The sequence below is a fragment of the Eurosta solidaginis genome, chromosome 3, assembly GCF_040869045.1.
Source record: "Eurosta solidaginis isolate ZX-2024a chromosome 3, ASM4086904v1, whole genome shotgun sequence".
Taxonomy (NCBI): Eukaryota; Metazoa; Arthropoda; class Insecta; order Diptera; family Tephritidae; genus Eurosta; species Eurosta solidaginis.
The window spans coordinates 31,409,511-31,421,661 of record NC_090321.1 but is presented as its reverse complement, the minus strand read 5'-3'; the positions used below and the strand labels follow the sequence as shown (position 1 = coordinate 31,421,661).

Sequence of the window (12,151 nt, the reverse complement as noted above, 5' to 3'; positions counted from 1 at the left end):
AGCATATCCCTGGCATCTTATGCCACTGTCAGATAGCTTTTGCAGGAGTTCATCCACTACTAGGCTCCACAGAAGGGGTGATAGGACACCTCCTCGTGGTATTAACCTTAACTGCGCTGTTGCCTACATGGACTTCAGCGATTCTTGTGCGGAGTAGATTGTCAATCCATCTCTGGATAGGCATCTGAATTCCTCTTCTCTGCAGTGCTATGTTTACGCTTTCGTGAGATGTGTTATCAAAGGCACCCTCAAAGTCAAGGAAAGCGCAAATCACTGTTTCCTCTGTTTCGAACGCCCTTGTTGTTGTTGTTGTAGCAATGCTCGCCCCACCTAATAGCCGCGACCGATCACAAATTGTCATCAATATCCTCTAACGGTAGTCCAAAGAAACTTGCCGTTTCAACAGGGGTGGACCATAAGGAAAGGGGTGTTAGAGGCGTTGGTTCCACATTACAATTAAAGAGATGGTTGGTGTCATGTGGGGACACATCGCAAGCGGGGCATACATTTTGTATGTCGGGGTTGATTCTGGATAGGTAAGAGTTTAACCTGTTACAGTATCCAGAACGAAGTTGACCAAGAGTGACACGCGTTTCCCTGGGGAGAATGCGTTCCTCTTCCGCGAGTTTTGGATACTTTTCTTAAGGTACAGGATTCACCGGGCAATTCCCGGCATAAAGGTCCGACGCCTGTTTATGGAGTTCACCAAGGACCTGCTTGTGTTTTTTCGCTTCATACGACTGCGTTTTCAGGTGCCGTATTTCCGCATAATGTTTCCGTAGATTACTCCTTAAGCCCCTGGCAGTGTTGGCTCATCAATCAGATGTCTGTCGGGATGCCCAGGTTTCTGGGTATTCAACAGGAACTGTTTGGTCAGCATCTCATTTCTCTCCCTGATGGGGAGTATTCTCGCTTCATTATGCAGATGGTGTTCTGGGGACATAAGAAGACAGCCCGTGGCGATTCTGAGAGCAGTGTTTTGGCAGGCCTGTAGTTTCTTCCAGTGGGTAATTTTTAGGCTTGGCGACCATATGGGTGACGCGTAGCACGTAATCGGCTGGCTAATTGCTTTGTATGTAGTCATGAGCGTTTCTTTATCTTTTCCCCAGGTACTGCCAGCGAGGGATTTGAGCATTTTATTACGGCTCTGAATTCTCGGAACAATTGCGGCTGCGTGCTCACCAAAATGTAGATCCTGATTAAACGTCACACCCAAGATTTTGGGGTGTAGGACAGTCGGTAGCGTAGTGCCATCGACGTGAACGTTCAAAATGGTCGACATTTGGGACGTCCATGTGGTAGTAAAGGTCGTGGAAGATTTAGTCGGTGATAATGCCAGGTTTCGCGAGGCGAAAAAACTGGAGAGATCAGGGAGGTAGCCGTTTATTTTATTGCATAGCGCATCGACCTTTGGGCCTGGGCTTGCAGTAACGAGCCATGGTTGACCGTATCAAAAGCTTTTGATAGGTCTAGCGCTACAAGTACTGTTCTATGGTGGGGGTATTGATTTAAACCGCAATTTATCTGGGTGCTAATGGCATTTAGCGCGGTGGTAGTGCTATGGAGTTTTCTGAAGCCATGCTGATGAGGGGTTAGCTGCAGGGATTCAAGGGGTTGTGTAGCGCAATATATAGCTTCTCCAACCCAATTGTCAACCTTACCTTCGAGCGGCGAATCCCGTTTCACTAACAGACGAGGCTCTGGCGACCCCAAGCTCCTCATGGAACTTGGGGGTGGGGAGGGAGGGATGGCCTGAAGGTTCAATGTGGCCATATAAATCGTTCCCGAGATGGTCGGGCCAGCACCTTAATGGTGTTGTGTTACCGGAGCGTATCGGATCTGTATCCGACAAAGGACCATCACATCGATAATACTCCCCAAAGCCTTCGGGGAGTAACCTAATCGCTACAACAACAACAACAACAAGGGGTTAGCTGCAAATTTGCTTGGAAATAAGGGAGCAAAATGGCTTCAAGCGTCTTTGCCACTGGCGATAGGAGAGATATCGGACGATACGACTCACCTATGTTAGCTGGTTTCCCAGGCTTTAGTAGCGGGACCACCTTGGCCATTTTCCATTTCTCGGGTATGACAAAGGTGGAAAGAGACAGGTTGAAGACATGCGCTAAATATTTGAAACCCTCTTTCCCTAGGCTTTTAAGCATCGGCATGGCTATGCCGTCTGGGCCCACTGCTTTGGATGGTTTAGCGCGACCAATGGCGTCTCAACCTCTGTCTATTGGCTCTCCGTCTATCTTTGTCGACCGTAGGATGCATTATATATTGTCGGCAGAAAGCGCTCACGCATTTTTTCGCATCCGACAGCACTTTGTCGCCAAAGGCGATGGAAACTTTGTCTTTGTGCTTAGTCGGATTCGATAGGGACTTTACGGTGGACCATAATTTACCCATACCGGCAGAGGGGTTACAACCTCTTAGGTGCTCCTCCCATTTCGCCCGCTTGTGTTCGTCCACAAGCAATCTGATGCGTTGGTTTATATCCCTTATTTGGGGGTCGCCTGGATCAAGCTGTCTTATAAGGTCACGTTCTCTCGCTAAGTTTGCGGCCTCCGCCGGGAAGTGGGGCCGGATTTCGGGAATTCTTCCGGCGGGAATGAAACGTGCCGAGGCGGATTCAATGACCTTGCGAAAGGCACGCTCCCCTTGGCGGGCATCAGTCTGGATAGGGAGGGCAGCAAAGCGGTTGTCTGTAAAAGATTTATATTCTTTCCACTTTCCTTTTTTGAAGTTTGTGAAAGTGCGTTTTTCGGTGACGATGAAGTCGGCGGTACGCTCGAGCGAAATAAGTATGGGCAGGTGGCCAGATGCCAATGTTACTATCGGCTGCCAGTTGACGCAGTTTACGAGTTCTGCGCTCACGACTGAGATATCTGGCGAGCTGTGATAGCTTCCTACCATAGGTGTGGGGGCGTCTCCGTTTATTGTGCAGAACGTCGTTTCTTCTATTTGATCCGCCAACATCTCACCCCTACTGTCCGCCCGCAAGTTTGAATGCCATAGATCATGATGGGCATTGAAATCGCCTAAGATAATGCGATTGTTTCCAGTGAGTAACGCCCTGATATTAGGGCGGTATCCACTGGGGCAACAGGTGGCAGGAGGGATGTAGATGTTGATGATTTCTAGGTTTGCATCGCCTGACCGGACAGATAGGCCTTGACGTTCTAAGACATTGTCCCTGCGGTCGATGCCAGGATCAAATATATAATATTGCACAGAGTGGTGTATGATAAACGCGAGGCCGCCTCCATTTCTGCTCTTTCCTGTGGACATTATACGCAGAGCAGGTCTGCAATGCAAATCCTGCTGTGAGTTTAGTCTCTTGAATCGCATCAATGCGGATGTTGTGCCGCTTCATGAAATCGGCTATCTCCGTAATCTTCCCAGTTAGTCCATTACAGTTTAACTGCAAATTCTAAAGTGAATAAGGGGAGACGCCGCCACTCTGGGGGTAAGTGACGGGTGACTACGCCTGGGTTGTGGAAGGCCAGGACGGAATTACTGTTGTGGCCCTGGGACTGGGCGTCCTTGGGCAAGCATTGGGGTACCCGGATGATTTGGGTTTGCGACCTGGCAACATGGCGCGATGAAACCCGTCGGGGGGTTGCCGTCGCGGAGACCAGAACATCTAGGAAAGTGGCACCACCCAAGGCAGGAGCTGCATTGGGCGGATGTCGCAAACCTATATATTCTGTGCTGGCAGACGGTGCAAACGGAGGTAGGGACTAAGAGTCTGTTTCCCTGACCTGCACGATTGCTGCCGGAAAAGAGGGGGGGAGAAGACGGGGGCAGGGGCTGATGCTCAGCATTGCTACCAACTCTACTACGAAGGTAGTAGTTATGAGTGGTATCAGCTGTTTGAGTTGTTGGCGCCGAGGGGCGCGAGCAGCAGCGGGTACTTGTTGTGGCTTGCAGAGCAGCGGGGCTGCTGGAAGGTAGTGAGGGGGCGCTTAGGCGTAGACTACGGGACGCCCTTGGGCGTGAATAGCAAGGAGCCACAAAAGATTTATAAAAGTTACGTGGACGTCGGGTTTTGGGATCAAGCCCAGAACAACCTGTCCGATGCAACCATCCCTTGCACGAGAGACACTGAACAGAGTATGACCGTCCTAAAAAGATTCTTTTCCGGCAGATGCAGCAAAACCATTTCTCAGGACCGGGGTCAGGAGACGGACCCGGATTGGATTCGATGCCTTCCCGGAGTAAGAGAGTATGGAGCAGTCCTGCTGCAAGGAGCTGCTGGGAGGATGATAATTTGTGGGAGGGACGCAACAAATTAAATGGGGTCACACTGAAATGACAGTCCTTGGTCGGGAAAAAACCCGAGTCGCTCCGGTACGTAGAACCGACTGCCTTGGGAAGCGTTTCGAACGCCCTCTGTATTTCTGATGTTAATTGGTACAGAGCTATGTCCGTGGACCTACCCGCTCTGTACGCATGCTGGCTATGATGTAGGAGCCAGCTCTTGAGGGCGCTTTTGGTATGAAACCACTTTTGCTCTTCTCCACATCATGGGTATGTATCCCAGTGCCAGGCTATCTCTCATGATCCTGGCCAGATATGGGATAATCTGTGTCCCTTGCTGCATTAGCGCCGGGTAGATGCCATCCACCCCCTGAGATTTGTATTTCTCATTTGTATTCCACTGCCCATCTGACTCTGGCCTCACTGAAGAGGGAGTTGGCCAATTGCCAGTCTGATGGGGTTGGTTTCACTCTGGGGAACACAGGTTCCGGTACTTGCGGAGAGGCACCCGGAAAATGGGTTTGTAGCAGGGCCCTCGCTCGCTCCTCCACCGTTCCGGTATAGGTACCGTCTGGGAGCCTAATCGCCAGGTTAATCTCCCTCTGCTCTTTGGCTAGGGCCTTGTGGAGCCTTGCCGCTGCAGGTGTGCTAGAAATTCCCTCAGAAATTTCTGAAACTTTCCCTCTTATCTTTCCTTATCTCTTTATTGTACTTTGTTAGATTTTGAGTGTATTCCTCCCAGTTGCCGGTTCTTCTTGCCCCGTTAAAGAGTTTCCTGACTTTCTTTCTTAGTAGTGTCAGGTCATGCGACCACTAGGGGGTTGCCTTCTTACCCTTAACTAGGGAGACTCGGCAACTGGAGTTGTAGGCATCTATCATTATCTGATTTGCTCTATCCACTCTGCCCTCTAACTCAGTACAGTTAGTGCTTCTGCTCTTAAAACTGAGACTATCCGCGTTAGCATGTATGATACTTTTGTAGCTGCCCAGTCTGTTTTCCTGGGATTTCTTTTAGGGCTGGATTGCCCCGATACAGCACCCAGCTCAAACCTTATGATCCTGTGATCCGATAGGGAGGGTTTTTCTGAGACTCTCCATTTCGAGATCATATTCTCAGTTAGGTTGTTGCCAAGTGTTATATCTAGGACCTCTGCCCTGACTCTCGTAACAGACGTCGGTTTGCTCCCGAAGTTATATATATTCAAATCGTTGCTGACTATATATACTAGTAAACACTCACTCCTTTGGTTGGTATAACTGCTGACCCACTCCGTGTTGTGTGAGTTAGCATCGCTTCCTATGATCAACGGAAGTTTCGATCTTCTGCAGTACTCCACTAGCTTCTGCACGTTAACTGGAGGGACTGTGCTGTCGTCCCCCGGGAAGTAGGCTGCGGCCAGCACGGCGTCCATAGCCGCAGAAATGAAAAAAATTAACCACAGAAAAGGGAATAAATCCATAAAAATCCCCGCTAGGTGACGCTGTGCTTAAGACAGGTGGCTCTTTAATTGGAATGTGGTTGCTTTGTTGGAATAAGTCTCTAAAAATTCGTATTTGGAACATTACGTAGATAATTACAAAGAAAGTTATTGATATATGTAGGGCGTTTTCAATCAAATGCTGAAAAATCGGTCGCAAAGTAAATTCCAAATGTTAACTCGAACACAGGCCAGGATGCGGAGTCATGTGCACTGGCACGCCCCTGCATCGACTTGCCACTGGAATTCGGTTAGCGTTTTTATACTCAGCGTGCTTTGCACACAGAGTATATTAACTTTGTTCGCATAACGGTAATCTGTAACGGCATAAACTAAAGCGCCAAATACACGACACGAACATTTCCGCGGACATTCCCGTTATGTCATGTTTCTGCGACCTTTTCTGTCGTGTATGGTGGTGTTTGCCAGTTCGCGCAAATGTTCGCTAAAAATCAAAATATTTTAATTTTTGGCGAACATTTGCGCGAACTGTTCGTGCGTGTATGGCGAAATAGCTCATAATCGTAGTAATTTCTGAACGGAACAGACGTGCGCGGAAAAGTAAAATGGACAATAAAAAATTTCTGAGTGAATTTATTGAAATGTATAAATCTTTGCCATCATTGTGGCAAGTAAAAAGCAAAGATTATTGTAATAGAATTAAAAAGAATAATGATTATGCGACTTTAATCGAAAAATTAAAAGAAGTAGATCCTGATGCCACAAAGGATACAGTTATAAAAAAAAATAAGTAGTTTGCGGGCGCAATACCGGCGTGAATCAAATATTGCAATATTGCAATATTGCTGCAGCACAATTGTTGTCCGTATTCATCGCTGTCTGAAAGAGAACTAATGTTCGGCCAAAAGTTCGTATGGTGTATGGCCAAAGCTGCGACCAAGATTGCGGAATGTTCGCGGAAATGTTCGTGTCGTGTATTTGGCGCTTAAGCGAGGTAGATTACTCTTATATATATCAAAATGATCTGGGCGAAAAAAGAAATTCATTTAGCCATGTCCGTCCATCCGTCCGTCTGTCCGTTAACACGATAACTTGAGTAAATTTTGAGGTATCTTAATGAAATTTGGTATGTAAGTTCCTGGGCATTAATCTCAGATCGCTATTTAAAATGAACGAAATCGGACTATAACCATGCCCACTTTTTCGATATCGAAAATTTCGAAAAACCGAAAAAGTGCCATAATTCATTATCAAAGAGGGATAAAGCAACCAAACTTGGGGTGGGTTGACCTTATGACGCAGAATAAAAATTAGTAAAATTTTGCACAATGCGCGTGGCACCGCCCACTTTTAAAATAAGGTAATTTAAAAGTGTTGCAAGCTGTAATTTGGCAGTCGGTGAAGATATCATGATGAAATTTGGCAGGAACGTTACTCCTATTACGAACACGCCTACTTAAAAAAAAATTTTTTAAAGCAAATTTTAACAAAAAGTTGAATATCTACAGTATACTAGCAAACCCGGCAGACGTTGTTCTGCCCTAAATTTGGCCTATCTGCATACATTTTAATAAGCTTATTCCGTCTAACTCTGCCCTACCCCTCTACACTTTTTCATAATCTCTTTATTCACTCCTCCCTCCGTCTTTTTCGCTTCATCTAGATCTTCGTTTCATTCTATCTCTTTCTCAGTCTCCTTCTCTATTTTCTCTTCTCTCAAGTTTTTCTCCTTCTTCATCTCTTATTGCCAGCCCAATAGGGTGGTATGTATTTTGTTCCAGTCCCATTCTGAGTCTTAGTCCCAGTCCCACTCCGAGTCTCAGTCTCAGTCCCAGTCCTAATTCTAGTCCCAGTCCCAGTCTGTCTCTATTATACTTCCGGGAAAAAAGCATCGTAAATACTAATATAGGCAAATTTATATTCGAAATTTCAGGCAAATCGAATAGGACGTATGCAAATAAGTATGTGGGTATTATTAATTCATGTCTTTATTTCGGCTTCGCATGCATATTTAACAGTTTTGCCAGGTTGATGCGACTAAATCGAATATCACAATGAACTTCAGAGCTCTCAGCAACAGCTTTCATTTGATATCCATAATACACACACATTCTAGCTGTATCCGGGTCCATGTTTTGGTCTATATCTCGAGACCGTAGTCACCCAGCGGTGTAAAACTTACTCTGTACTAACACACACACATCAACAGCTTCAATTTGATACCCATAATGTAAAAACACATTCTAGGTGTATCCGGGTCCACGTTTTGGGCTATATCTCGATACCCTATCCTCCCATTTGTATGAAAATTATCCTCTACTATAGCACTCATCAACAGCTTTCATTTGATATCCATATTGTATAAACACATTCTAGGGGTACCCGGGTCCATGTTTTGGGCTATATCTCGAGACCCTAGCCTCCCAGTTGTATGAAAATTATCCTGTACTATAGCACTCAACAATTTTAATTTGATATCCATATTGTATAAACACATTCTAGGGGTACTCGGGTCCACGTTTTGGGCTATATATCGAGACCCTAGCCTCCCAGTTGTATGAAAGTTATCCTGTACTATAGCACCCATCAACAGCTTTCATTTGATATCCATATTGTATAAACACATTCTATAGGTACCCGGGTCCACGTTTTGGGCTATATATCGAGACCCCAGGCCCCAGTTGTATTAAAATTATCCTGTACTATAGCACTCGTCAACAGCTTTCATTTGATATCCATATTGTATAAGCACATTCTAGGGGTACCCGGGTCCACGTTTTGGGCTATATCTCGAAACCCTAGCCTCCCAGTTGTATGAAAATTATCCTGTACTATAGCACTCATCAACAGCTTTCATTTGACATCCATATTGTATAAACACATTAAAGGGGTATCCGGGTTCACGTTTTGGCCTATATCTCGAGACCCTAGTCACCCAGGGGTATGAAAATTATCCTGTACTATAACACTCATCAACAGCTTTCATTTGATATCCATATTGTATAAACACATTCTAGGGGTACCCGGGTCCACGTTTTGATCTCAAGACCCTAGACACGTAGCGAAGAAAAGGTAGACGTTGGCCGATTCTCAGACCTACCCAATATGCTCACAAAATTTCATGAGAATCGGTTCAGCCGTTTCGGAGGAGTTCAGCCTCTAAAACCGTGACAGAAGAATTTTATATATTAGATAAGTAAATTATGTCAACGTTCAACTCCAGTAATGATATGGTGCAACAAAATACAAAAATAAAAGAAATTTTCAAAATGGGCTTGGATCCGCCCTTTTTCATTTAATTTGTCTAGAATAATTTTAAAGCCATAAGTCGAACAAAAATTTACCAATCCTTGCGAAATTTGGTAGGGGCATAGATTCTATGACGATAACTCTTTTCTGTGAAAATGGGCGAAATCGGTTGAAGCCACGCCCACTTTTTACACACAGTCGACCGTCTGACCTTCCGCTTGGCTATTAACACGATAACTTGAGCAAAAATCGATATATCTTTACTAAATTTAGCTCACGTACTAATCTGAACTCACTTTATCTTGGTATTAAAAATGGCCGAAATCTGATTATGACCACGCCCATTTTATCGATATCGAATATTTCGAAAAATGAAAAAATGCCATAATTCTATACCAAAACCGAAAAAAGGGATGAAACATGGTGATTGGACAGGTTTTTTGACGCAAAATATAACTTTGGAAATAACTGTAAATGGGTGTGGCACCTACTATAAAAATTTCTGTAGGGCGAAATCAAAAAACCCTTGGAATCATGGCAGGAGTACTGTTCGTGGTATTACATATATAAATAAATTAGCGGTACCCAACAGGTGATGTTCTGGGTCACCCTGGTCAAAAGTTTGGTCGATATCTCGAATATACAACTTAGGGCCAGTCCCTTTTAAACCCCTCATTAATACCTTTAATTTGATACCCATATCGTACAAACACATTATAGAGCCACCCCTGGTCCACCTTTATGGCGATATCTCGAAAAGGCGTCCACCTATAGAAGTAAGGCCCACCCCTTTTAAAATACTCATTAACACCTTTCATTTGATACCCATGTCATAAAAACACATTCCAGGGTTACCCTAGGCATATTTTCCCGTATTTTGTCTCCAAAGCTCTCAGCTGAGTATGTAATGTTCGGTTACGCCCGAACTTAGCATTCATTACTTGTTTTGATATAAGATTGTTTCTCATGGCAGTTTTTATGGTTGTATGGCTGTCAGGTCTAACAACCATTTCTAACTGAACAGACAGACGAATGTGTTTTTGCTGTTAAATGCGCTGCACAATAGAACGACCCAGGTACGTATTTGTTCCAGGACTTTATCGACGCCTCCGAAAAATAAAGTAATTTTCAACCATTTATGAAGCTTAGTGATGACCCGAAAAAAGTATGTACGGACTTACCATCAGCGGGTTGAAATTGTTTTGAATCCATTAACCATTGATAATATTGCACACTTGTATTGTTGTCTCCTGCATTAACTGTGCCAATGAAGTCCTTGGTTTGGTTATTTTTACCGTTTATTTGGAAGTGCACCACTTTTGTTGCATTAATTGATAGTTTTTGGCGAACTAAGAATCCACTTAATTTATAATAGGGTTCTAAAAACATTAAAGTTATATACATATAAAAGATGGATTAAACAATCTCTCTCTAAGGTCTGGTTTTTCATTGCCAGTTTAAACGCCAGTTAACCCTGCCACTTCGGCCGCTCAAGCTGAAAGCAGCTACAAAAGTTTATGTTATCGAACAAAGTGGCGATGTTAGACTCTAAAATTTAATTTAGCGCTGAAAAACTGGGTATTAAAGTGAAACAAACCTCTGAGCGAAATTTTCAACTGCTGCACCATTTCAAGCACACTCTGCAAGTTATACTGCGTCACTTCACCACTTCTGCCCACAATAACTTCATCAGACCCACAGTTTCGCTTCGATTTCCACTCACTAACCCCTTGATTGCGATAGTTTTGCACCACCAATGGCTGCATGAACACCAAATTTCCTTCTACCGCTACCGTAGGTGACATTTTTGCTTGTTTTTCATAGAATTTATTGACTAATTCTTTATTGATGTATTTAGCAACTAAATTCTCAATATTATTAACTAAAATGCGCCGATCCTTGAGGGATAGATTATTAATATAAACATCTCCATGTAAATTTTGTGGAATATTACGCAATAATAACGTTTTTTCGCCAAAATTTGAAATGTTGTTAACAGCGCCCAAAACCGTTAAATCATTATATATATTAACGGTATCAAGAAAGATGTTACCTTTTACAGTATGATTACCCGTTATATATACGGTGTTATGCAGCCAATCTACCATAGGCACGTCATTTATGGTGGTACTAGGTGTGGAGTAAAGCTTTTGAATGGTAACCGTTTTTAGGGTCTTCGGCGCAAGAATTGGTGTATAAGGGACATCCAAACGTAACACATCGTTTATTAAATTTAAATTGTTTATTTGTACATTTTCCAGATCACCCTGTATATGTGTGCGTTTTATACTCCAGCGGGCGCGTATTTCATGGGGACCGTCTGTTTTCAATGTATTCGCAACGAATTCATTTAAATTTGCTGAGGAATTACTGTGTATTTGGGAGATAGATAGAATTGCTAGAATTAATCTTTTGTGGAATTTATTTCAGTTAAGTTGAATTTGCAGGGATCAATTTGAGTTGACGGCAACACCACAACCAAATAAACATAAACATTTTAAGTATCTTCCCGATAAGCTCAAGCTTGAAACTTGGAATATAGTTCAGAATCAGAATGACAAGCAATAATAAGATGAAAAACAAACTCCGATAGGTGGCGCATGGATCAAAACATTTAAAAAAATCGTATTTGTGGTCCGATTTTTTTCATATTTGGAACACATTATACATACATGAATAGAAAGCGACCTATGAAAAAAATCGCCGCTAGGTGGCGCAAGGATCGAGATATTAAAAATATCATATTTGTGGTCCGATTTGGCTCATAGAAAAGGGTTGTGAAAAAATCGTCGTCAGGTGGCGCAATGATTGATATATTCAAAAAAATGGTATTTTTGGAACACATAATACATACATGGATAGAAAGCGACCTATGATGTCCGATTCGGCTCAAATTTGGAACAAATATTACATACTGTGACGAATATTAGTAACACTAAGGGATACTATCATCTCTAAGCCGATACTGAGCAGTCACTTGTATGCACATAAACAAATCAATCATTATGTCCATACAAGCAGCGGAGAGAAACGCACAAACACATGCATATATCTGAGATATTCCTAACAGTAGGCAATCATCGATGGAAGTATCACTCACATATACACGCGCATATGGCTATGCGAGAAGCTATAATAGTGCATCTGTAGTTATAGCTGGTGAGTTTATAGCTGGTAAACAAATAGTAAATTCTAGA

General features: G+C 43.5%; 1 protein-coding gene across 2 annotated transcripts in view; it reads right to left on the bottom strand.

The window, feature by feature from the left end:
• Window positions 1–12,151, bottom strand: part of clos (closca) — a 62,445-nt gene that overhangs the window by 14,883 nt on the left and 35,411 nt on the right. For both annotated transcript variants that reach the window (XM_067771312.1, XM_067771313.1), the window contains exons 12-13: window positions 10,552–11,324; window positions 10,136–10,333 (exon numbers count right to left, since the gene is read on the bottom strand). In XM_067771312.1, the coding sequence (XP_067627413.1) occupies window positions 10,136–10,333; window positions 10,552–11,324 (971 nt within the window). The remainder of the gene's footprint in view (window positions 1–10,135; window positions 10,334–10,551; window positions 11,325–12,151) is intronic.